The sequence below is a fragment of the Lampetra planeri genome, chromosome 11, assembly GCF_965212315.1.
Source record: "Lampetra planeri chromosome 11, kcLamPlan1.2.h2, whole genome shotgun sequence".
In the NCBI taxonomy this organism is placed as follows: domain Eukaryota; kingdom Metazoa; phylum Chordata; class Hyperoartia; order Petromyzontiformes; family Petromyzontidae; genus Lampetra; species Lampetra planeri.
Window position 1 is genome coordinate 11,472,180 of NC_136117.1, and position 27,057 is coordinate 11,499,236.

Consider the following 27,057-nt stretch of genomic DNA (forward strand, 5'->3'; position numbering starts at 1 on the left):
ATTTTTTTTTTGCACCAGACGCCTCTTTGAGAGTTGGGATGGTTATTTCATTATTTTAGTAATACGGCCCAGTCGCATCAGAACGTTGGAGCACAAATCCCCCGCGGGCGCGGCGCACTGACAGCTGCAATCCAATTGTTTTAAGCGGCTGGGTGGAGCACTGAGAGGAAGAAGTGAGGGGAACCACCACCCCACCCCCCACTCACACACAATATAAATACATCCAGGCCGTGACATGCTGCGAGCGTGGTGTAACGGTGAGCACGCCGGCCTTGCAATGGAGAGGTCGCCCGATTCCATCTCCTGGCGCGGCAGTTCAAAACGACGGTGAAAGTTCGTTAACCAATCCCCCAACTCGCACCCACCGAATCTGTTCACTCAGCGGTTGACGCCTGTGAAAAAAGAGCTTCATAGCTCATCGGATTCCTTCAGTACAAATAGGATATTCTGATACGTGGGTGCACCAGAGTTCGTGTACCGGCTGGTCGCGTGTGACAGGATTATAGTGGGGCTACTTCCAATGCTTAGGGGACGTCCGGCCGGTGAGGAAGAGTAGGCCAAAACACCCCCTAGAGACGCTCTCTTAGACCTCGCCTCCATTTAATAGAGGCCCTTCCGCTAGCAGTGTTGTGAGCAAGCAATTGCAGGGCCGCACCTTCACCAGTATTATCGCTCCCACTGACTGAACGCACGCTTGCTCTAACCACGTAGAAATGTTCCGATGATCAAAGCGAGACATGCATGCATCTGCTGCCGATTCCATTTCCACCCCTGCTCCCTCCCTACGCCCCCCCTCAATCTCTCATCTGTGGGAAAGATCTGACTAATGTTATCTTTAAGATGCATGTATAATATTTACAGCAGCGCCGGCTTCAACATCATAATTTCCACATTGGCGATGACTCAAATTTTGAGACTGCGAGGTGCCTTTCACGGGTGGTGGTGGGAAAAAAAACCTCCCATTCTAATCCCAGGTCTGCCGAAGCTGTATTTGAAATGCACACCACTTCAGTAGAGCAGAGCCTACATTACTGTCACACAGTGTGACATTAGAGGCAATCAGCGTGTTGAAGGCCCATCCTCCCGCTGAAAGTATAATATCCTACCTGGCAGACAAAAAAATTGAGTGCAACTTTATACGCATATATATACGTGTACGACTGCACCGCTATATGGGTCAATGGGAAACGAGAAAAATAAAACAATAGCTTCTGGGCGAGGAAGCAAAACATCACAATTTGTCCCTTCCTCGTTTGTCCGCGTGAAGGAAATTGTATTTTCGGATGATTGTGTTTATTTTATTGACGTTTAGAAAGAAAAAAAAAATCACTGAATGTGCACAAAAAATGTGAATCTCGCACACGCCACGGACAAAGAAACCACCACCTTCATTAACAAATGCTGCCCTTGCAGGCTGAAATTTAAAAAAACGTGTCCAGCTCACGCATACATCCACGGGTATTATAAGCTGTATACACTGCGCATGGGTGTGTGTACGTATGGTGTACCCGTATGTACGCATGTGTACGCATGTGTGCGCGCGTGCGTTTGTCTATGTCTCCGTCCGTGTCGGTGTGCGGTTATGTTTTTATGTGTGCACGTGTAGGTACGTGCAGTCACCCTCCAACAACAACAACAACGGGGGGCGCAGAGGAGTAACGCACACAACAACGAGCGGAGCACCGGGCGGCTATATTGCAGCGAGCTGACGCAGTGGGGTGCACAGGTGGTGCATCTGCCAGTCATCTCAGTCAGTCAAACCATGGCACCTGAGTCTGTCCCATGACTTACTGCTAGTCAGCCATCAACACTGCACGTAGCCTCAGAGTGCACCTAGCCTGGCACGGGCTCGGCAGTGAGGTCACTGCCACTTAGTAACAAACCGCAGCTGTTGTTATTGTTGTGTTTAAATGCCCGTAAAAGAGTTACCTTTTAACACAGGGTAAACAGTGTGCAGGTTCCCTCCAATAAATGTGTCAACAATGCAGGGAACACCTGAGTAATTGGGTCGCATTGATCCCTGGTTTCTTTCCCTTTTGAAAAAGAAAAGTGCTGCAAATGAAAAATGGCATATTGTTTAAATTACAAGAAGGCATTTAGCGGAACATCAATGTGACTTTATACAAGTGCCGGGCAGTACATATGAAACGCATCCTGTTTTCACGGAACATTTAATCGCCTAATTACCGAGTCTTATGTTTTTCCCTGTCCCAAGCCGCATTTCAAGTGATCAGTCACACCCACAGGTGGTGCATCTGTCCAGTCATCTCAGTCGGTCAACTCATCACACCTGGGTCTGTCCCGTGATCTCCTGCAAGCGAGCCTTTCACACTTACACGTAGCCTCAAATTGCACCTAGTTGAGCACAAGTCACGTGGTGATGTCACCCTCCCCCCTCCCGAGTAGACAGTGGCGGCTGTTGTTGTACGACTGTTGTTGTTGACTGCTGCGTGTGTATTTCCATGCGTTTGTCTTTGTGTGTTATCTTTGTTTTTGTCTTTGTGCATACCTATGTGAATGCATGTTCGGATATGTGAGTGTGCACGTATGAGTATGTGTCTATGTCTGCGTGCGTGCATGTGTATGTGCGTGCACAACTCGTCCGTGTGTGTGTATATGTCTATGCATATCCGCATGTGTGTGCATGTCTATGCGTGTGTGCCGTGCCGACCTTCATAGGTACTCGCTAACAGCACATGCACCAACAGTCTTTTAAGGCTATACAGGGGATCTGTGTCTTTGTTTGTGTTTGTGTATGTCCACGTGCATACCTTCATTTTCCTGCGCTTGCGTGTCTATATGTGCGTGCTAATATGTGTAGGTGTGTGTGTGTGCGCACGTATCGGTGCATACGTGCGTGCCTTTATTTGGCGATTCAGGGGCTGCTGGGGCAAGCGCCCCACAGGCAACTCACTCACGTACCTTCCACGTCGCAGCGTTGCGGCGGAAATACATGAACATCCGCGTGAACCAGTTGTAGATCTCGTTAAGCGTCAGCTGCCTGTCGGGAGACTCCAGAATGGCCTTCGCACAAACGGCAAATGAGGCAGACGCGTTTGGTCAGGGGCGCTATAGACGTCGCCGGACCACCCGGCAAAAAAAAAAAAACACAGCCCGGCGATTATTCGCGAACCGTTTCAGTGCCGTGCCCACGGGGGGGGCCCTCACCTGCCGTATTAAGGCGGCGTAAGTGAACGGCGGCCTCACTTCGGCGTTCATGTAGAACTCGTAATTCTGAGCGAGGTCTGCCAGAGAGTGAGAGAAGGAGGGGGGGAGGGGGGCAGACGAGGCAAAGTGTAATGCAATCACTGTAAGTGTCCGACGCGAGATTGTTCTTTAGCCGCGTTTCCATTAACGACGCACACGGTGCCGCGTTTGGTGGCGATGTAGCGTACGTGTCAAATGCGGCACACGCACAGAGGGACACGCGGGTGTCTGTCTGTGTGTGTGTCTTTGGAGCCACTGGGGAGACAAAGGCGGTCGGGCGTGGTGCTGGCCACCCACCCCCTCGTGTGCCGTGCCGGCCTTCATAGGTGCTACTCGCGAACAGCACTTGCCCCAAAAGTCTGTTAAGGCTACACGGGTGATCTTTGTCTTTGTGTGCTGCTGCTCCCATTGGTTAAGATTGTCACGCCCCGGCCATCCGTGCTACCAACTTCCTGCCCCTGTTCAAGTCCAAAAAGCTCAATATGTACCTCTTCTCCTCTGCCTATCATTGACTTTCTCCAATTTTATTGTTTTATTTTTATTATTTTATTATTTCCCTTCTACGTGACTTTACCGAAAGAACCAAGAATATGAATCCCTGCAGTTACGAAAGCTTTAAATCGAAATTTCTCCCATTATTTATCAAATTATTCCAATTGCATCTCACTTAAAAACCGTGCAAACACCCCACACTCTTGTAATTATGATGCCCTTGTCCCTGCCCTTTGAGTGGTGTCTTGAGATACAGTCACAATTAGATGCTATATAATAGCCAAGTATCATTATACTGTAAGGGTGGTCAAAATATTTAAAGAATAAGGTATTGCTAAATAGTGTCACATATAAAACATCATCCATTAAGTATCTATATCTAGGCCTTGGTATAAGATTATCTTGACATGCTGATCATCAATGTAAGTATGTATGTTGAACTTCTTTTCGCACTGCACGTAGTCAACCTTGCTAATCGGTTGGACAAGACACTAAACACGAGAGGGAATTCTCAAGGAATGAGTTTTTAATTTAGAAATGAGTTTCCAATCTACGTTAAGCATGCATCCATGCATGCTTAACGTTAAGCATGCATCCATGCATGCTTAACGTAGTCGTGTTACTATTTTGTTGTTTTAAAATGTGTTTACCTGCTGCTCACGTATATGTAAGCATCACATAGGCACCTCCGATTAGCATGGTTGGCTACGTATGGTTCAACATACAAACATATATACCATAATTTATACTTTAGACAAGGGGAAGCAGTGGCACAGTGGTTAGCACACTACGCTATGGATCTGGCCTACTCGAGTATGATTCACAACCATGACTAAAATCAGTGGCGAGGGATGCTATGAACAAGTCCCGGGCCTGTCTTTCACCAATCAACACCGACCAGTGTGGTGAAGTATGGCAACAACAAGAAAGATTACACTATGTGGGGAGGCCTTCACCCAGAAGTCGATTGACAAAGGGATGAAACATCTTCTCGTTATTATTATTATTGTATTTATAATAACACGTTTGTCACTCATAGACACACACACAACGTGGGTATGTATATACATCATCTAAATGTGAGACTGCGTGTTGACATTGATGTATAAAGGAAGATGAATCCCCCTGGAGTGGAGCAGCATCTGGTCACAGAAACCATCAAATGAGAATCCGACGATTTTCCGCGTTTTCCAACTTTGGGCGATGATTCCCACACATGAGAGCCTCCTCTTGAAAACAACATCTCCGGGCACTTCACTAATAATATAATCTGTCAAGCTCACTTAGCGCAAGGGGGGTTTACTAGCTGGATGATGACGGTGCTGAATCTCATAGTGGTGTGGCCAAGGCGAGATTTGAATCCGTGCCTGTCTACACGGATTCGTAAACCACTCCAGTCATCTGGCCCACTCGCATGTTCATGTTTTATTTCAGGCAAATGGCCCGGGATGTAGCTAAGCTGATAAGAGAAACAGATTCATTAACGTGGGAGATCACAATTTTAAATCCCGGCCAATTCTATAAACTAAACAATTTTATGTTACCAGGTAAGGCCCACTGAGCGATACAGCTCTTTTTCAGAAGTGACCTGGCCACAACTGATAGCTCAACGAAGTGACTTATCATCTGGAAATATATAGCTGCCAAATACTCTAAACGCATGTTTCTAAATGTGGAGGGATAAACCGGAGGACCTGGAGAAAAATCCACGCGACCACGGGGAGAACACGCAAACTCCAAATATACAGCAGGCGTCAGGGTTGGGATTGAACCCACGATCTCCTGAGGTAGTTAATATCTCGCCACCGCGACACCCGAACTCTAACTCAACCCCTAATCCCTCCAGGCATGGTAAATTAGGAACCACCTGGAAAGGCTGCACCAATTTCCTGGAAAGTCAAAAGTGGTCTCCCTGTGCAGAAAAAAACCAATGGGCTCCAGATGAAAGTGGAATTTTCTCCACTAGCTCACGAGCGCCCACAGAGAACACCTTCAATGATACCTTGCACCTTACAGGAGCCAAAATGCACTGCATTAAGTGGCCTTTGCAGGGAAGATGTTAAACCGGCAATCTTTGACTTAAGACACGACACCCGACAGCACAACAGGAAACTAAAATTGTGGAAAGAGACAAAAAAACGCAACTAAAAACTGGTAATCGAGGTGCAATCATTGGTTTCCTCTGCACAGCAATTTGAAAACTTTGCAGAAGAAGTTCTCTCAACCGCATCGTTGGGGGTCACATCAAGGGTCCAACGCTCACACGAGCGACCTCTACAACTCACGACGGGCAGCAGCATCAGCAGCAGCATCAGCAGCAGCATCAGCAGCACAGCAGCAGCAGCAGCACAGCATCAGCAGCATCAGCAGCAGCATCATCAGCAGCATCAGCAGCAGCATCAGCAGCAGCATCAGCAGCAGCATCAGCAGCAGCATCAGCAGCATCAGCAGCATCAGCAGCAGCACAGCAGCAGCTGCTGCGGCGGCGACGACGACGATGACTACGACGTACCGGCGCTGACCGGGATGCTGTACTTGTCGGAGTGGCGTCGCCGGATGGGGCCCATGCCGGCGTGCATGCTCGAGTGGTGGTGGTGGTGTTGGTGGTGGTGGTGCGGCGGCGGCGGCGGAGGCAGCGGCCCCGGCGTGCGGCTCAGCATCGGCGGTAGCGGCGGCGGTAGCGGCGGCGGAGGGCCCGGGTTGGGGTGGGTGGCCACGCCGTGCATGACGCCCTGGGGCAGCGCGGCCAGCGGCGGCAGCGACGGCAGCGGCGGGAGCCCGCTGGGGGTGAGGGCGGTGGGCGCCGGCGTGGGCGTCGTCGGGGTGAGCGGCACGCTGTGGGAGCTCGTGGAGCCCGAGCAGCCCGAGGACGCTTCGCAGGGGTTGGTGCAGCTCGCCACGCTCTTGGACAAAGTGATGGCCGACACGAGGTTCAGCTGCACGGGGCGGGCACGGAGGCAAGGGAGAGTGAGCGTGTGAGTGTGTGAGTGAGTGGTTGTGTGAATGAAGGAGTGTGTGATTGTATTAGTGAGTGAGCGGGCCAGTGGGTGGATTAGTCAGGTAGCCAGCGGGCGGGCGGGTGGGCGGTTTGGGCGGGCAGGCGGGCGGGCAGGCGGGCAGGAGGGCGTGTGAGCGAGTCACGGGGCCAGGGAGCATGAGAGGTTGAGTGCAGGTGGCTGCACGCGTAGCTGCAGTGAGAAGTGTTATTATTAAGGGAATAGCTGGTCGGGTGGGTGGGTGGTTGGGTGGATCGGCCACTTGATCGGAGAAGGGGTGAGCAAGTGCGCGAGCGCATGAGTGAGCCGGTGGGCGTGCGGGGTGAGTGGATGTGTGAGAGAGCGAGAGGGCGAGTGGGGACCACATTGAGAGAGGAAAAGAAAAACCTCCAGCGAGACAATTCATTGGAAAACACGAGAACACAAGGAAATAATAAAACTAAAGAGGCAGTGAATTTGTAGGGGGTCATATTAAAAACATTAATACTAAACAGATACAGAACAAGTAATTTAAAAGTGAAAATGGTGGTGGAAATACAATAAAACTGAAAAATAACAAAGCAGCGCATTAATAAACCGCATTGCATGTAAGCAAGACGAAACTGATAACACTTCAGATAAAAAAAGGTATTATTAATGGGAACATTTTCTAAATCATTAATTTTTGATGGCACGGCAGAATGCGGCAGTGAACTGGCAATATTTACAGCTTCGCGTCGTTAGCAGACGGCATTTTTGCTTGTTTGGGATTTGCAGGATGCACAGTTAACTGCGGCTGCGGCCTTCAATTTCCATCTGCGAGCCTCCAATCAGCCGGAAAACAACACATCGACCCCGCCACCTCGGCCGATTAGTGCTGTCGGGTTTGGAGGGGGTGGTATGGAGGAGAGGGGGGAGAGGCCCTCCCTCCATAAATACAGCCCCCGCTATCGGAAAACAGGCCTAAATTGGAAAATTAGCCGGAGGGAACGTGAGTTTCCAATTAGAATAGGCGAGCGATGTGAAGACAAAAAAAAACGCAAGAGAGGGAGAGAGACCGGGGGAAAGCGGCGGGGGGGGGGGGTTGGATGATGAGAAAAATTGCAAACGTCAAATTAATGGCAACGGGACAGGTTAAGAGAGCAGCAGAGATGTCATGTTCATGAGTGGGCGTGTTTGCAGACTGATTATTCCCAATTGGATAGCAAGGCGATAGAGAAGGGGCGGCGGTGATGGTGGTAGGGGGGGGGCAGGGCAGGTGGGCGGGGGGGCTGATAAAAGTAAAAGCTTTTTCAGAGTGGGCCATAAAAAAAAAAACTGTCACTGTAAGCCGATGTCATCCCCCTTCCCTCTAGCAATGGGCTTCATCACCGGCCGCATCAAACACAGGTTGTGCACGCTCAACCTGGGGCGGACGGAGGACACGCGGTAACTAAACACGTGCGTCGGCATCAATGCCGCCTAATGGGCGGAGGCGGCACGCCACTTGGGGCTTTATTTGCTCCGTGCCGAACTCGGTTGAGATGCTTTAAAATTCGAGGGTCGGGGGACGGGACGGGGACCCGGCGGCCATCCATCATTATTTCCGAGAGGGCCGCGTGGGCCGACGCGCCGGGATAACTCACAGGCTGCGGGGTCGGCTTGGGCTCCGAGGGCCTCATGTGGAGGTGCGACATCATGGCCTGCAGGCGGTCCCGCTCCTTCGACAGCTGAGCAACATCGCGGGGGGGAAAAAGCGCTCGGCGTGGGCAAAAGGCGAAGGGTCACGCGGAAAAAAAACGGATCGCGGCGTGCGCTCAAACGAAAGGGAAGAAGATTAAAAAAAAAAGCAAGACGCCAAAAATAAAACGGAGCAAACATCTCCCGTCGCACAAACACGCGCGTCGCTCTGCGTAACGATTTACCGACGTAATGGGGCAGCCTCGGGAATTTTCCGCCTTACCCCTTTTTTTATTTTGGTAACAAGCTGTAAATGATATGCGGCAAAAAATAAAAACCACGCAGGAAAATAATAAAGAACCGCGCGAACTCCTTTCCCCCCCCCCCCCCCAATATCCCACCGGTTGAACGTAATGGTAATGTGATGTGCGTGCCCGTCGGAGAGAGAGCGGGCTGCCCTAACAAGGGCGGCGGCGTGGCGGCGTTAAGTAGGCCCTCGGAGCGCGGCCCGAGCACCTCCCCACAGGAGGCTGTCACTGCGGCACGGGGGGGCGGGGGGGGGGGCGCCGCTCCTCACCAAGTGTGGTGGTGGGATGAGGCAACAGGAGTTCCCTCTCCGCACCCCGCTCCCCTTCCTGGCGAACGGCCCTCGCGCGAGAAGCGTCATTACTCGCGCGCCGGGGTCGGCTGGCCCGGCCAAATTCGGGCGGCGCGGCACCATTCGTCAAGCTCAGCGTTGTTATTTATTTCTTTGCTCCCTTCCTTACCGCCGCCCCCCACCCGCGATCGCTTTCCGCACGATTTTGCCTTTTATTTAGGCGGAACGACGCTAAAACTTGTCAGGGGCGACCGGCGGCGGCGTGGACGGCGGACTGCCGCGGAGAGGGCCTGCTAAGGCTTGACCCGCTCTCTCTCTCTCTCTCCCTGCATCTCGTGGGACGATGCCACCGCGACTTCCGTTCTCGCACGCGTTGTCGAACCGGGATACTGTTGGCATAGGATGCACTTTTGTGACGAAAAGCCGCCGTGGCTCCCACAACCCTCCAGGGACACCCCCCCTCGGTTTCCTTCAAACGCCCACCAAACGGAATTTTGTTGAGGACCAACAACGACCACCCAGTTGAGTTTGGTGATTTGCTTATTGCTCCAAATTTTTGGGGAAAACTTATTTTTTGGTTTTTGTTTTAAAGAGAAACCGGTGAAAGGCCTGTTACCGTACGATAGATAAGCAACAGTTAATATGTCATTTGTATCGACTTCCATGTAGACACCAATTATTTAATTGTTATTATTATTGCTCCTCCCATCACCAATCAGTTGTAGAAAGTTGAGAGTTCAATATAATCTGACTACCTACTTGGTGGGGAAATGATCACTGATTCCAGGCCACAAATAAAATCAATACCAGTATGTGTGGTTAATGCAGACATGATTCCTTGCAAAAGGTTTCTGTTTGGTGTTTAAAGATCTTAATACAACTGTTTTATTACCAAAAAGGGTAAAACCTATTCTTATACTTTGATACTGGCAATAAAGGTCACGTGTTTTAAAATCAGTACCACTCCATGCACATTTGACTTTTGACTCTGTGGGCAAAGTTTACCATGTGCCATCAGCGGCGTTAATTAGTGATGATACATATTTAAAATATATATATTAGTCAATGAGTGGACAAAAGTCATCAATTGTGAAAAGAGGACCATGACCACTACCCACCACAGACCAAAGCACGACTACGATGGGACTAAATGAACTAATTCTGACTCAAGACGCACACCGAGATAATATATTAACGTCATCGTGGGACTGCATTGCATTGAGGAAGACAAAACAACGGTCTTCGGTTCGTACGTGGATGTAAAAAGGATTGACCGACTTCACCGATTGGCTGTCTCGATAATATTTGTGGGGGAGGGCGAGCACGAGGGGGATATTGCAAGCCCCTCAGAACCAAAATTGAATAGCTAAGAGTCGACTGAGTGTTTGACTGCTTTCATCGACTCAATATCAAGTCATCAGGGGCAACGCTGTTGATGGCATCACACCTCGCCAATGCTTTCTATCCTCCGGCACCCGCCATATCTGGTGCCGGCTGCACGGCAGACACACAGCGGGGACTTCGGAGATCCATCCCTAAAAGTTGACTATCTGAGAAAATGACAGAAATGATAATCCGCAGGCCCGATTACTTGAATAAACATCCACGAATCGTCTTCGTCGTCGACACGCCTCGAAGGCGGCGACACCAATTAAACGGAGGGCGACGAAAATCGACGCCAACGGCCCAGAAGGCAGCACGTCCGTTTTTGTTGCACCAACCTGCAGCTCAAGCTGTTGCACCACCTGCATCTGCACCCGGCACTGTGCGGTGCTGCGATCATCCAGCCCGTGCTCCGCGTTCATGTGTCTGTGAACAGGCAGCGGAAGAAACAAATGATCATTGCCGACGCTGTGGGGAGCGCTAATGGGAGCGCGGGGGATATACACAAAAAAAAGACAACAAATTCTCATCCAACTTGTGTTAATTTTACATCTGGAAAGAGCGAGGCTGAGAGAGCGGGCGAGAGGGAGAAAGAGGGTCTAAGAGAGCGAGCGCACGAGAGAGAGAATACTAATGTTTTAATTTTCAAGCTGTGTTCAGTGGATCAGTGTTTTGAAAGGAGTTTTGACCATTTTAATTAAAGCTGTGAAAATCTTTGATGAGATGTTACATGTGCTTTGTGTACTCTTAACTCTTTCTCTGATGCCTTTTTTGTATTATTTTTGCACTTGCTCAAATTTTAATCACCACCGCTAACCCATCGCTGCTTCATTATTATTATTATCGTTATTATTATTATTAAAACGCGTATATTCTGAATTCTACTCATTACTGTTATCTGCACCGAGGTGGAACGCAACAATGTGCCAAGCTCACAACCTCAAATAGGGGTTCGTTTTCAGACGCGCAGAGAACCAGAACGTCTGATAACATGTATATCCTTGTTCGACGCGGCGAATATGTTGTTTGCTCGAAAGGAGCTCATCCGAGACTGCTGGAAGATATACCCGGCGCAAAAAATTGCCTCTTGCACCGCTCGAATCAGCCACCACCACCACACTGGATTCAACAAGTTCGAACAAGCGTTGAATTGAGGCTCATTTGCACATTTACCCACAACCCCCCCCACTGACCCCCTTCCCTCAAAGACGACGCTATAAAAGGATTACAAGGTGCAAGTGCCACCTCTCCACTGCTAAGGCTTTCAAATAGCCTTTTGCCACAGAGTCCGCCATTAGCTGAAACCAAATAAGAATGATCTCCCACTAAAAGAGAGGAAAAAAATAATAGAGGCAGCGCGGTAAAGGACCGTGCAAGATCGCCCGAGAGAGAGAGGGTTTTTTTTTTCAGCCCTCGCAGGTGCGTATTTGTACGATAATGAAATAATTCGTAAGGTGGGCTTTGCTTAATGTCAGCTCTACGCCAAGATCCATGCCTCCCGCCTCACAAACAGCTTCGCGCAAACAGCGCTTTCCGATCGATAGCAACACCTTGTTCCTTGCCACAATTTTCCACTTGTCGATGCCTTTTTTAATTCATTAAACCCTGCTCCAAATAAACACACTGCGAAACGACGCTGTTAGGGACCAAAAAAAATGAAATCCATAAAAACATTTTGGCACAAAATGCTCCATAACGCATTCCGCATTTATAGTGTATACGCCAACACCAGAAAATCAGCGTTTTTTTTTTAGTGACCTTGCATCAAATATTATGGAGAAAAAAACATGTTCTCATTTCTTTCTTTCATCTCAGCCTAATTTTTGTGACAAAATGGCTGAGGCCACTACAAAGAGAAATTCTCACCCGGCCCCCCTCTCCCACCGCCCCCCCCCCCCCCCCCATGTTTTCAACCATTTGCTACCTGCAGCAAGTTCAGACAGCTGCTCGCCATCCGTGAATTATGATCGCAATTACACGCGATTATTTCATACTGGGACGGCGATAACTCTTCCCCGTTTTATATTTCAACGGGCCTCGCGCGCGCGCCTCAGCGTGCGAGCGGTGGCTTGTGGGGCGGGAGCAGTGTGTATATCTTCTGATTTATGCTTGCGCGAGGGGTGATAAAATGGCGCAAAAGCCTACCCTTTTGCCGAACACTGGCTGATTTTTATCTCCCTTCACCCGAATTACTTCTCGATAATGCAAATGCGACCGCGCTCCTCATTAATCATTTAATCAGACTCGCGGTGGAACGAGGTTTCAAATATCCCTTTCATTTCAGGCACGGCTTCATTACGAGCCTGCTAATGCATTTAATATATTAAAAAGTCGTAAATTACGAGCGAGGGGGGTCCGGGCTGACCAGGAAGGGCTTTGTCAAGACGCCGCGCGGAAATACTATTACCCGCATTGTTTCCCTCGGAAGGCCGGGCAGCGAGCGAAAACATTCGCGGGTGTATTCACTGACTCCCCCCCCCCCGCTATCGGTGCCCGAACACTTTTCCCGCCGTCACACCTCGACAATAATGCGCCTATTTACTGCGGCGGCTTATTGTCGTCGGGCTTGCTGCCTGGGCCCCCTCTGAGGCAGCAGCAGCAGCAAAAACGGTCGAGAAAAATTAAAAGCAGCAAAGTTTAATTGATGGGCCAAAATAACAGTGAAATTGAAATGCAGCTTATTCATTTTGATTCAGCCTCCACACACACATTTGGCGTGCCCCCCCCCACACCATGACTACTACCCCATTAAAAGTGATGGCTTTAAACGTGTTGACAAACAAATTGATGTCCTGCCACAGGCATGATAATAGGAGTTTAATCAAAATCTAATTATGCTCACTGTCGTTTCACCTTTATGAGCTTATGCTCGTGATTTCATTACGCGGTACAATCTACCTGTGCAAAACAAAGCCCCCCACCCCCCCCCCAATGAATGAGCAAGTTAATTGATAGTGTGTTCCGCACACGCCGCGCGGGGGCCCCGAGGAGGGTAGTGACGGCTGAGCGATCTGGTGAGCGCGTGGGCGCGATGGTGGCAACGCTGGTGTTCTTCACTCACTCACTCGCGCACGCAAGCAGGCCTCGCGCAACACACATGCAACGCAGGACCTTCCCGCGGAATCCACGCTTCTTTGGCTCTACATAAATCATGCAAAATGCCAGCAGCGGACAAACATCGGGCCCGCGAGACATCACACTTTATAAGCCGGCCTGTTTTATGAGCGCCGGTTTATTGCGACGGCGCAACACATCACAACCGTCAGGCGTTTTGTTAGCCGCCTTCCGCGGACGGCTAAGTGACAATCGCACCGGGCGAGGGCGGTTTTTTCTCCTCGCGACTCAATTCTTTATGTTCGGTTTATCAGTAAGCAGTGTCACGGATATTGATCCTAAGCCACTTTGTCATGCCCTAAACATGGTCTTTGTCTCACAGCTTGCATCTATCCTGCAGAAATCAATCTGCTACGGACAAGTCGGTTTGCCGTCGCTCCTTTAAGAGATCAGAGGACGCAAAACGCTCTGGACCGCAGCGCGGGTCATTACTTATTAGTGCTTGTTTCCAAACGGCTCATAAAGAGGCACGCGTGTATTGGTATCGTTCCCAACAGCTGCCACGTGATCGTAGAATATTTGAATGTTCCGTAATGTGGCCGGGCCCTTGATCGCTGTTACAAAGGTTAGCATTGTCTCGGGCTTAAACAGATCATCCACAAATCAGGTATCAACCACGAGAGTTTTTTTGGGGTTAGATCACGTAAACATAAATGTGTCGTTAAACCCGCCACCACCCGACACAGCCGATTAGTAAGGTTTGTTACATAAACAAAACGTGGCAATTCGTGACGAGCTCAGCACACCGGTGTGTTGGAGAGTAAACCTAATTGTAAATATTGTGGGTGTGCTGAACTAGTCACGAATTGGCACCTTTTGTTTACGTAATTGGCTGTGTGTCGGGTGGTTGGCGGGTTTAACGACACATTCATATTTACGCGATCTAACCCAAAAAAAACCTCTATTATGGGTATTATTGGTCGCGAAAGCCTATGTATTAAACAGGCATCAACCAGCGGGCTGACACTTGGTAACCCCACACAAAGCGGAAAAATGACAAATTTACTTCCCCTGCGCTCGCATCTTCACATTGCACTGCTCTCAACTCCCAATCCCCACCACTTTGCAACCCCAAAAAATGTACCGCAGAGCCCTGTGCTATTTCATACATATATATGTATATTGGTCATTCCGGTTATGTAGATCTCATTCTACTTATGAAGTCACATTTTTTTTTTTTGGCCACACTTTAACAAAAAGGTGTAAAATATGTTATCCTTAATCTTTAAAGCGGTTCCTGAAGCATCCGTTAAAGGCACGAAACTTAAACCACCGCTGTTCAAATGACAGTGTGCAGAGCCAGCGCTGTGCCAAGTTGTCAGCAGTGTTATGCCTCCAATTGTTGGGATTTGTGTTGATTTTGATTGGTGGGCACAAGAAGAACATGGAACTGTGATCTGGGGAAGGGGAGGCTCGCGGTTGCTGCTGCAGGCTGCACGAATGGTAAGAAAAGAGAAAACCAACTTCACAAAAAACAACATCGCAACACACCGCAAGTGACGCCACCACATCAGGTCACTGGCAGTGTACTCAACGAGGAAGTAATTAAAAATCCATTTTGACTGATGGAAGATAAATATATAATCCACACCAGGCCTCTCAATAGTGCCCGAAATCTTCGCCGCAAATTGAAGGGCTCTGAAAACCACGTGGGAAATACACAATCGATCGGTTAACAGGACCGGGCCCCCAACAGAAACGCAGTTTGAAACCGTAACCGTTGTGTCGTTCCACACACGGTTATGAGGTCGGCCATCTGCGTGGATCGTGAAAACATTTTACGAATATCTCCAAACGGGCTGTGGGCGCGGGGGGGGGAGGTTAAGTGGAGTGTCCACTCGATCGCAATATCGCAATTGAATCGCAAACCACAGGACGCACGTATCACGGGTACTCGAGTGGTCGCGAAATTAGGACCGCAAAACAATCCTCGATTTGTTTTCATTGAGATAATCGTGGGATTTGTAATTGTTACGTTCAATTTGATACAAGATAAGCTAATATTGCTGTTTTGGTCATGGACGGAGGTTATCACCGAATTCGCTCGTGTTGACGATGTAAATAAATACACTGGCAGCACTTAGAAGCTTTGCCACCAGTTGTTCATGTCTGTTCTTGGTGGTAACCAGTTTCTTCTCTTGTCCAAGAATTGTTAAATAAACTTGAAATTATTTGCACCTCCACTCATCCCAGCAATTTCATGAATTATCAAGATTTGGGAACATAGTTCATTCCCGAGAAACTATCCGTTTTTTTTCGTCTTATGTCTTTGTTAAGTATCGTTTTCATTGCGTCCCGTTTTTCCATTTTATTCGTACAGTTTTCTTTGCTCCACGAGCCTAAAGGTACCATGAGCAATAAGATTCCCGGACAATTTCCATGAAATGCAATCCATTCTCTGTCTCAAACAAAGATCCCCCGTGTAGCCTTAACAGACTGTTGGGGCAAGTGCTGTTAGCGAGCACCTATTAAGGCCAACCACTACACTACCAAACAGACACACAATTTGACGCATGTACCATGAGCGTAGCAATCCAATTTTTATGAATCGGCGCGTGGGCGTGCCCGCGACAAACCTAACATGAACGACCGCCGTGCACTCAAAACCGATTGGCACGGTTGACTTTGTGCGGTGCGCGAAAGAAGTTCAACATACATACATACGCACGTACATACGAAGCGGCACTCACTTGAGGAACTGGCCGTAGTCTTCACAGAGAGCCTCGCAGCCCGGCCACTTGCACACGCCGTGACCGAACAGCGGGTGGGTGCCATTGACCACCTCTTCCTGCGAGCAGCTGGAGGACACAAAACACCGAGGGGTCAGGTCAGGGGGGTTAGGGTGTGTGTTGAGAGTTTTACATGTGTGGGTTAGAAACCACGCATCCACGTGACGTGGATGATAACGTATCGTTGGCGACATGGTGACCCCCCATCCGCACCCCCCCCGCCCCCCTAGGTCTCACCGCCGTGGAGGAGCGACCCGATCCACGCCTCGGACTACGTTGTTTAACGTTTCAAATTATTCCACTCGCCGACTTCGAAATGACCTCGGTGGCACCACGAGTTACGCGGCGCCGAGTCATTACGATCGCCCGCGAGGCATCGCTTCACGCGAACTTTCAGTGTTTTACAGTCGCACGCGTGTTCGCCTGCGCATTCTCTAACACGTGTATTTAACACATCGCCATCGACATCATCATCATCATCAACCGTGATCTATCCACTGCTCGATGAAAGCCACCCCACGTCATTTTGCTGTTTCTTGGTTTCTTAGTTTCATGAGTTATTGTTACGTCGAGTGCCTACTTTGTTTTGTACAGCACTTTCGGATCCTCGATGAAAGGTACTCTATAAATAAAACATTAATATTAATACCCTTTGGTTCTTTCGGTAAAGTCACGTAGGTAGAAAAATAATAGATCACGACGTTTCGATCGCAACACAAGCAATCGTCATCAGGTGGGACAACCACAGCAACAAAAAACTGAAGTAGGCGAGATATTAATTAATTAATTGATATTGCCCCTCACGGTTTTGCAACGTCACATCGGATCAGCTCCTGCACATGCGCTGATGTCCGCGGGGCATGTCCACCCCTTCGGCTGCCATTCAATCGCCAGTCTCAATCATCGGCCAACGTCCCGTCGAGCGACATTCGCGAGCCAAGCCCCACTCGTACTTTTCCGAGCAATCAATATGCGTGTGCTTGGAATCTCGCTGATTAATAATAGAGGGCATTTGAGGGCTGGAATATACGAGGTGGTAGAGTGGAGGAGGGAATTCAAGCCGGATTGTAAGACCCCCTTTATTGAACAGATGAGTATTTTTTATTGAGATTTGAAGGTGGAGATTGACTGGGAGGATCTGATGTCAGTGGGCAGTAGTGTTTCATTGACATAAAGAGGAACACAGATCAGAGAATAAACACAATTTAGAGACATCATGTTGACCGGTAAGAAAAGCGCTTATTACACGTAAACGTGTTTCTCTCTTCCATACTACCAGTGCAATGCATATGCAGATAAAGATTCCCATTCCGTGTTGTGGAATGTTGGGTCAAGCTGTGTGTGAGTACGGCGTACGAGGCAAACGGGTGGGCCACCATGAGGCCCACATATCCACGTTATGCTAACACATCACACTACGTTTCCCTTATCTTCGGCTGAGTCAACCCACTCGAGGTTCGTGTCAGAGTTCAGATACCGATAGCCACCATTATGCATTGCCAGAAATTGAACTCTGGTCACCAGATATATATAGTGCAGTGCACTAACAACTACGCCACCAGTCTCCCCCCCCCCACTTCCACCCCCAAAGACAAAGTTCCCCCGTATAGCCTGCACGGGTTGTTGGGACAAGTGTTGTTAGAGAGCACCTATTAAGAATGGCACGGCCCACCAGAGGGTTGTGCGGCCAGAAACCACGTCTCCTCAGTTCCGATGTTTCGAGCGCCGAGTACCAGGTACTCATTTAAGGCCGAGTCAAACTAATTGGAGGCCCAGCATCAGGTCAGACATTCACCGCTGATGATGCTAGCCACGGCATGGAATCGAACTCAGGTCGACGGGTCCATTGCGCAGTGCATTAACCAATTCGCCACGGCTCCACCCGCCGTCGAGATGCACATGTGCACGCTCGACACACTACTCAATGGAATTCTTCCTATTATCCACATGTAATCTATCAGCAATAATTTCCACATATTTATAAACATGCGTTGCTTGTCTTAATAGGGTGCATTATTTTTCCTATTCGTGTCATGTGAACATTGTTGCAATCTATATGCAAATACACATTGTTTAATACCCATCCTAATGAGATGCTATAGTATCGCGTGTTTTCCTATTTTTGCTGGCTTTTATTTACGCCATAATCAGCAATTAATACAAGTTAGTGATGCATTTATTGTACTACATAAACCAATTATTATTTTCATAATCACGTACTCGCAAAACAATCTATTGCGGCTGAATTCATGCGGTGATCGTAATCGAATTCCGCTGTGTTATTTAGGAACGAGCCGAATGAAACAGCGGTTTGGAATTTGCACGAAGAGTTTAGAATTCTGCAGAAGCACGGCCTTGCCAAGTGATGACATGCGGCCTGATTATGAATTGCAAAAAGAAACCACATTTAACTGGAATGTGCTCTCAACAGGCATATCCTGCGTGCAATTTGAGATAATCGTATAAAGTTATGTGATTAGCACACGACAATGAGGCTTCTAAATAAGCCTAACATCAGGTGTGTCCCTGATTTAAAAGCAGTCTGTGTCATTCTCAAAATTAATAGACCGCCTTCTCGTGTAATCTATCGTGCGTTGGCGTCACTGCTGGATGAAGCCCTGCTTCGTGCCAAAATCACTACCTCCGGTCCCTGCGCCGCTGTGATATCCATCCCTGCGCCTAACGTATGTGTAGACTGTATACATATTTTTTTTAAAGCGGAATCTCCAAGAGAAATTGGCGAAATTAACAGCTGGTGCCACGTTCCAAATTAGCATTTTCCTTGATAAGCCTTCAAGCCCACGGCCCCGGAAACGAACCCGGAGCAACGCGTGGCCGCTGTCTTCAAGCTCGCGTTTACTGGAAAGAGTGAGAACCCTCCATTTAATTTCCCCGTGAACCGAGTGGCTGAATATGAAAGGGTCGTTTACACAAAAGAGCAATATCACCGCCCGGCCCTCTGTAAAGGGGCCCAGCGTTTTTAATGCGTGCCATTTCCCTTGCCCGTCACCCCTCAATGGAAGCCACTGTCAACCGACGTTCAAATGTGATGGCAGCATTTTTTGGGTTTAGCTTCAAACAGCCAAAGAAAGGACGCTGTCCCAGGTTTATAAAGGCACATGCCACAAATACGGGCGGAGGGGAGCGGGGGGGAGGGAGCGGGGGGGAGAAAAAGGCAGAGAGTACCTGTGGACGTGGAGGAATCCTTATTCCGCCTGTTATCTCCGAGCCGATGGTGCACAGGCAAACAAATGCGCTAAATGTTCCTCCTGATGACTAAAGTCATTTTCTGTCATTTGCTGTCAAAACTGAAAAACATTATCTTTTCTCTGGGAGCTCATCTCTATTTGAAATTAGACAGGCTGCCACCTTTCCCCGGCGGTGTCTGCTTCCGCGCAGATGCACAATATCATTTTTTATGCATTATTATCATCGTTTAAATTCTTGCAATTTTTTCATCCTTTATTAAAATTTAAAGAAATACACTCGCAACCTCGCACCATCATGGCAATTTATACCTGTGCCATTATTTAATTATCACGACAAGTAAGTGTTATTATATTAAAGATTAGTAATGCTGCTTATTTTTTTTAACTAAAATAGTTCCATATTGATAGCTTAGCAGTTAGCAGCCTCACAATTCGGTAAATTTGCTGGCAATGACTCGTTTGAGTCTCATCGCTGCCCAGCATTTTCTGCTAGGTATTTAAACAAATATGGCTTATGCAGCAGGCGGCACTACCATTGGTGGGGGAGTTACGTGACCCTACTTCCATAATTGTTATGGTGGTGGTATTGATAAGCTAAATATATTGTTTTAGCAGTTGTATGGTTGTGTTGTTTTTATCCTGCAGTGTCTATTGAAATATGCGAGTTGCATGAATTTGGCAGTTGCATTTATATGGTCTTCGCACTGTCGCGATAATAATCTATTTCTCAGTAGTGACATCAACATCGTCGCGTAACATCGAGGGCATCTCGACATAGCAGTGTCCCCGCACACCCGAGCATCATGGTGGCAAGATGTTAACTACCTCGTCTGCTATACAGGTAGTCCTGGGTTCGATCCCGACCCTGACGCCTGTATATTTGGAGTGTGCATGTTCTCTCTCTCTTTCTCTCTTCCCGTGGCCGCGGGGATTTTTCTCCGGGTCCTCCGTTATTTTCCCCTCCACATTTAGAATCAACATCACGCGCTTCAGAGAATTTGTCCGCAATAAATGTCCACGCGATGATAAGCCACTCCGTTGAGCAATCGTTTGTGATAGCCCAGGTCGCTTCCGAAAAACAGCTACGTAGCTCGGGAGGGGCCTCACCTGGTCCCAAGAAAAAAATATCTGAGCACGGTTTAGTCACCTATCCCGGCGCGGCGTGTGGCGCTGCCCGTTGGCGAGCGGCGGCGGCTGCCCCAGCGGTGGCGACGGCTTGGCCGACGAGGACGACGACGACGACGGCGACGAGAGGTCGAGCCCGCCGCCGTTCTTGGTGGACGTCACCACGGCCAGCGAGTCGTCCGAGCACCCGGCCCGGCCGCCGGGAGCGCAGGCGCCCCCGCTGGTGCTGGCGCCGACCCCGCCGGGCCCGGCCGCCCCTCCGGTGCCGCCGGAGCAGCTCACGTCCTTCCACAGCTGCTGGCGCTCCGTCGAGCTCAAGCCTGTTCGTGCCACGTCAAGGGGACAGCATTGTTGATCCATTTGTTTATTTATTCATGCACGAGTGCGAGTGGAGGGGGTGTAACCTCCATCGTGATGCGTGTCGCAGACGGGGTCTCTAGGAAACGGGAGTTTGCCCGTCTGCAGAAGTTCTTCATCTTCATCAGCCATTGCCTATCCACTGCTGAGTGAATGCCTCCCCGTGCCATCGCCATTCCTCTCGGAGTGCTGACGGCATCCGTCTTTACTCCTTGCAAAACGAACAGATCTCACCGCTCCATCTCCACGGAGGTCGTGCTCTTGAACGAGCTCGTCCCTTTGTCTGCCATTCCATCACCAGTCTTGCCCATCGGCCATCGACCCATTCCAGCGAAGTGACCGAGCAACTCCGTAAAAAGGCGGTTGTTACCCGCAGGTGGACGTGACGGCGAGTCGAGCCGTTTTCAGCGAAGAAGTGGAGCGCACTTTCACTTCGCTGCGCTGTTCCCAACCACTCTGCAACGGGGGGGGGGGGGCCTTGGTGGCACCTCAGACGATGACTAAAACTCAAAGCCAGGTCACGGATATCCATTGTAATGTAGATGGATACATGAACCCCCCCCCCCTCGTCCCGCAGGCCTCTGGCATTCGCACCTGATTGGCTGACAATTGACGACATCACATGTATCCCTCCGTTTAAGACCAAAACAGGTGGATTTCTCCACATATATGGCTGTCACCTAATGATGCTAATTACTGGTGAAACGTCAAACTCGAATTGTAAATGTTGTGGGTTTACTCTGCAACACCCCGGTGTGATGTACTAGTAACGAATTGGCATGTTTTGTTTACGTGACAAACCTTACTAATTGGTTGCGCCGGGTGGTGGCGGGTTTAACGACAGGTTTATATTGACGCGATTTAACCCAAAAACCTCTATTATGGATCACAGCTTGTGGTTCGCACCCCAGAGGTCATGCTGCTACCAACGGTTGAAAGGCAATGCCAGTTAACGGAGTTCTAAAATCTAACTCACGCACTTTCTCAAGTGCGGGCAGTCCAGAAACAAACGGTAACATTTAAACAAAGAATGCCAGCATGATAAGCATTTAGAGATGACATCTCCATTTGTGGCTTTTTTCAGTTGGTGGTCATCGCGAAGCCATGTATGTACAGAACGTGCCCAAGAATGGTGATATCCTCTTGCCATTGGGGATTAACGGGATGTTTTAACTGCTGGAGGAATAATTTTTGTGCGTTTTTACATCACGGTTGGAAAGTGATTAACAACACTAGAATGCATTCCATTCTGACTGAGTGGTGGAACGTTGGGTATATTTACAAATTACACGAGATGGGCACTTGGGAATGAGCGGAGAACTTGCACAAATAAAGCAGTGCATCTCCAGAAGCTCGCCGTAATTAAAGAAGCAAACTTTGATATATATATCATAAAAAAATACCCAAAAGCAATCTGTTTCAATTTATACTCAAAACAATATCACGCCACAATTATAATGGGAGACTACAACTAAACGCGTGATCACTAAACATGCCCTCGGATTAAATTCAACACATGCAATTTACGAGAGAGAGAGAGAAATAAAAATAAAACAAATAAAACACCCATTCGGCTTGTATGTTCAACGCGGAATAGCAGCATTACCCTGTTTGTTAAATGCCACGCACTGAACTGTTTACGGACAAAGCGGGATGATATTTATTCTGGCCTTTATTAAACTGCCCAAGAGCGTAGCACCTCCACATCCCCCGGATAGGGACGCCCATTAGCGATGGGGTTTCGCGAGGGCGGTGGTGGGAGTTTTGGCTGCACGGAGGGGGGGGGGCAGAGCGGGGGGCAGGGGGAGGGGGGAGGATGCCGCAGCTGTTACAGCCCCTAATGAAGTGTGGAGCTCGTGTGCAGGAGTTGCGTGGCCCCGCGCTGGCCCTCTTGGCCATTAGCAAAACGCCTCCCGACGTCTGAAGGTGAAATGTCTCCAAATAAATTGGCCGGGCGCTTGACAGCACCACGGCCAGCCGCTAATTACAGCACAGCGCCACGAGTTTACAGCGGAGCCCCAGCCGCTAATGGCTTAGGAAAGGTGCTGCACCAGCCGGGCCGCGTTTGATTAATATTTGATCAAGGGAGGGACGGGAGCGGAGAGAGTGTGCGAGAGAGGAGGGGGAAAAAAGAGGAAAAAGGAAATAATAAAGATAAAACGCCACAACGCTGCCAACAACACTGATGGCCAGGGGTGCCCGCTCTGCCACCGCCGCGGGCAAACAGAGCCGCCGAGGCCTTTACCGCCACCCCCACACATAACGGCGCTGTGACAAACAACGGCGCCGGACAGCGGCGCGTGCCCCGCCGACCGGCGAAGGTACGCGCGCTCGTATGCGTAAACACGCTCGCACGTGGAGGGTTGGGGGGGGGGGGCACGGGGGGGGGGGGAGGGGGCACGTGCTCGCACCTCCCAGCGCTTCCCCCCCTTGCTTCCTCTTTGCTTCACCCGCACTTCACCCTCGCGCGTGTCTCCGCATGCGGCCGCTTGGCCCTGAAGGCAACCGCTTATGTGTGTGCGTGTGTGTGTGCGTGCGGTGGTGTAGCGGTTATCGCGCTGCACTATGAAGCTGGTGACCCGGGTTCGATTCCCACTCACGGCCAACACCGGTGACGATTATCTGAACAGGTCCTGGGCCTCCCTGAGGTCGACTCAACCTCAAATTCCTACCTGGTCCGCCACTGGGAAGACAAAGGTGCTGGCCACCCAACCCCTGGTGTGACGTGCGCCGTGCCGGCCTTCATAGGTGCTCGCAAACAGCACTTGCCCCAACAGTATGTTAAGGCTATACAGGGGGATCTTTGTCTTTGTGCGTGGGTGCCCGTGCGGTATACTATCAGCAGGTTCTGCAGCGATAAATCATTAGACAAAGTCACGTGTAACGTAAATAAATACCAAATAATTAACGATAATAAACTAATAAAGAACGACTGGGAGAGACCCACAGGCACTGTAAACTTCGTGTCTTGCACACTTGGGCATTTTCATAATTGTTTACAAAGTGAACCATTTACAGCCTTTTGCCGATATACCGCTGCATGAAGGCATACCCATGTTTGTGTTTGCATGCGGAGGCAGTGATTGCCAAGTTTCACCACGCTCATCAGTTTGAGTTGATCAAGGGGTGGGTGCTCAGAACCGGCTGAGTTATCGCTTGCCGCTGGTGTCAGCCGAGGTCGAGAATTTGAGAAGCTGCTGGTTTCACACAGCAACCGTGCTAATAACTGTGGCCAATTATTTAGAACAAAACATTTTTTTTGGAACGTAATGAGTTTGGATGTTACGTTTGGGTATACAGAGAGTTTGTTGGTACGGAGCGTATGTACGTCTTTGTTTGTGTATGGGGGAACGGTCGCTTAGTGGTTAGCCCACTGTGCCACGAAACCAGCAGCCCAAAATGCAATTGCCAGCTCGTGGCCAACATCGGTGACAAATGTCTGAACCGGTGCTCACACCTCCCCTGGGTGGAATCAACCCTAAGCGAGTGCCTGGCGCAGTGCGTAAACGCCAGCACCAGAAAGACTGCAAAGGCAGCCAGGCAATGGTCGTGGCCACACGGCCGCGTTGCACGCTGAAGACGCCGCACTTTCCCCGACAGCCTAAAGATGACTCTCGATGGGGGATATTTGTCCCTGCAGAGCAATGTTGTACACAGTGTGCCACCCGTCGGTGGGATGAACGGAGGTATTGCCCGATTTGGAGGCTTAACATTTCTACAATTACAGAGTAATCCTCATGACTTCATACCAACAAAAAAATCCGCAGTCTCTTTTTTTTTTAATAAGGGGCCTCCAGATTTGTAAAACAGTCAATTAAAGACGAATAAGGAGGCCCCAATCAGCCAACAATCCTGGCAAACGAGGCATCATTATAACCATTGTTTCCAGCTAAGTAAAAAAGCCTTCCAAAGAAAAGCCTCTTGGATGAAAGTTTACAGATTAAAAAAAAAAACTTCACGTAAACCTCTGAACCCGACATTTTTCTGAGAGCACAAACAGACAAAACGGATAGATGTCAAACAGGACCCTCCCGAAATAGGGTCACGAGACTCAGCGAGGCTCTTTCCTGGATTAAAAATGAACTGGCAGAAGTTGAGAGGTAAAATTCAATTTCAGGCCTGACATGAGCAGTGGGGGGCTTTGCTGTTCGTGGCATATGGTCACAACTACAAGCACACTGCGCTGAGATGCATCGTCACCGTGCCTGTGATGCACGTGGCAGGACAGGCTTGTGCTTGCGTACACAGAACGATTGCGTCTGCGAGCAAAAAAGAAAAACAAGTTCATCACCATCATTAACAAACATGGCCTAATGCACTAACCGAAAGAGACGTACGTACGCTCAATGTTGGAAGCTAAAGGCGTTCTTGAGAGCGCAGGAAGACAGGGTAAGCACGAGACTGCGACAGTGCGTGAAAAACATTTCAACGTTGCAACGGTTTAAAAAAAAAAGACTGGAATTTTTAACATAAACAAAAGCGTCGATACAAGGTATTTTTTTTTAAAGACATTTTCCCATTCATTGTGCAACACAACCTTCAAAAACGCCCGATGCAATACCACAACAACAACCGACAACATAAAGTTGAGACGTTTAACATCAACGTAAAAATCACGCACACAAAATGAACACGGCACGTCGAAAACATTGTGATTATTTTCACGTCTACGTTTCATCCATCCGCCGGGTTGCGAGATTTACTCAACAAGGAGAGGTTTTTTTGACTTTTTTTTACCACCAGGGCTGTTAACGCAGCTGTGCAATGACACATTGCGTACGTTGGCCGCGGAAAGAGTTTCCACAAGCAAAGGCGGAGAGGCAGGATCGAGCATCGCTGGGAGCAGGAGGAACAAAATGTTTTGAAAACCTCGGTGCCACGAAAAAAAGAGTATTTACGATGGGATGTATGCTTGACCTGAAAGAGATGTTAATGTTACAGTAGTGAGGTTTTTTTTTTTTAAACACGCACATTTCCTTTCGCTTAGCCTCCTTGGTTTTACTTTTCTTTCGCTTGCTAACCTGTTCTTTGTTAAGTAATAATAATATTAATTATAGACAAAAAGCGAATGCATACCAGAAGTTATGAATTCACTGCTTCGGTGAACTTATACAATGAAACAATAAAAGTGGGTGAATTAAAAATAATAACAGGGTGGGTTTATTCTTTTTTTATTTAAGAACCGAGAGGAAATGAAGATCTTGACGTCGCCAGATTCAGAAAACAAGGCTGCGGTGGTCTTTCTCTCATCTCAGTAATAGTATAGATCAAACCTTGTCATTACTTTGAATTAAGTTGTTAATACGCACTTCACACTAATTCTTTGCACCGGTGAAGATAACAATGTTATAGGTACACGTAGTGGCCCAGTCCGGCAACTGCTTGCTGGTGGCAGGGCCTGCACTTCAACGGAGCAGCTCTGGAGAGCTCCTGTAAGTGGATATGCGGCCCACTCTCTCGCACCGGCCAGGCGTTTCGGAAGAAGTGAAAGCATGCCCACGCTTTACACCCACCGCACGCAACCTGCGGGCTGACTCGCTGTGCTGTGCTGCTTGGAGACTTGCTGGCTGCACCGAGGAGAAGACCAATTGGGGAGCTTTGCAACATTGCCTCAACTGCCGCACCGGGAGATCGCACCGGCAACCTCTGAATTGAAAGTGCAGCGTGCCAACCACTACACCATGGCAGGCAAACGATGTTATAGGACGGCGGGAGGGGGAGGGGGTGGTTCCTTGCTCCTTAAAATTGACATTTACTAACTTTGAGAAAAACTACCACAAATATCATCAAATATCTGAGGAGGATCCACACACACCCCCACATGAACACACACACACATATATATAGCTGGTGTAGATAAAAGGAGACTCACCCTGGGCTAATGTAGACAAGCCTTGCCCTGGCAATGACAGCCCCAGTCCTTGGCGCTGTAGGTTAATCAGGTGGTGCTGCTGTTGAGCTTGCAAGAGCTGCTGCTGGAACGCCAGCTGGTGTGCGCCCAGATGCTGCGGAGTCAGAAATCCCGCGGGGGAATTAGATTTCCGCTTCGGTATTTACAGCTGCCACATCAGCACCTCCTTAATAAACACATTGGAATAAGGATTGCATTGACAGAAATGTGAAGAGCAGAGTGCTGGGTTTTTTTTACGGGCCAATTATAGTACAAAATGGCTACCCTCTGTGTTAAAAAAAAAGACCGAAATGCATAC

General features: G+C 49.0%; 1 protein-coding gene across 3 annotated transcripts in view; it reads right to left on the minus strand.

Moving 5' to 3' along the window:
* The window catches only part of FOXP2 (forkhead box P2), a 262,365-nt gene that overhangs the window by 32,889 nt on the left and 202,419 nt on the right, over nucleotides 1–27,057 (minus strand). For all 3 annotated transcript variants that reach the window (XM_078598843.1, XM_078598845.1, XM_078598844.1), the window contains 8 exons: nucleotides 26,721–26,853; nucleotides 20,514–20,811; nucleotides 16,119–16,226; nucleotides 10,653–10,740; nucleotides 8,300–8,383; nucleotides 6,212–6,635; nucleotides 3,169–3,245; nucleotides 2,923–3,024 (listed from right to left, as the gene is read on the minus strand). In XM_078598843.1, the coding sequence (XP_078454969.1) occupies nucleotides 2,923–3,024; nucleotides 3,169–3,245; nucleotides 6,212–6,635; nucleotides 8,300–8,383; nucleotides 10,653–10,740; nucleotides 16,119–16,226; nucleotides 20,514–20,811; nucleotides 26,721–26,853 (1,314 nt within the window). The remainder of the gene's footprint in view (nucleotides 1–2,922; nucleotides 3,025–3,168; nucleotides 3,246–6,211; nucleotides 6,636–8,299; nucleotides 8,384–10,652; nucleotides 10,741–16,118; nucleotides 16,227–20,513; nucleotides 20,812–26,720; nucleotides 26,854–27,057) is intronic.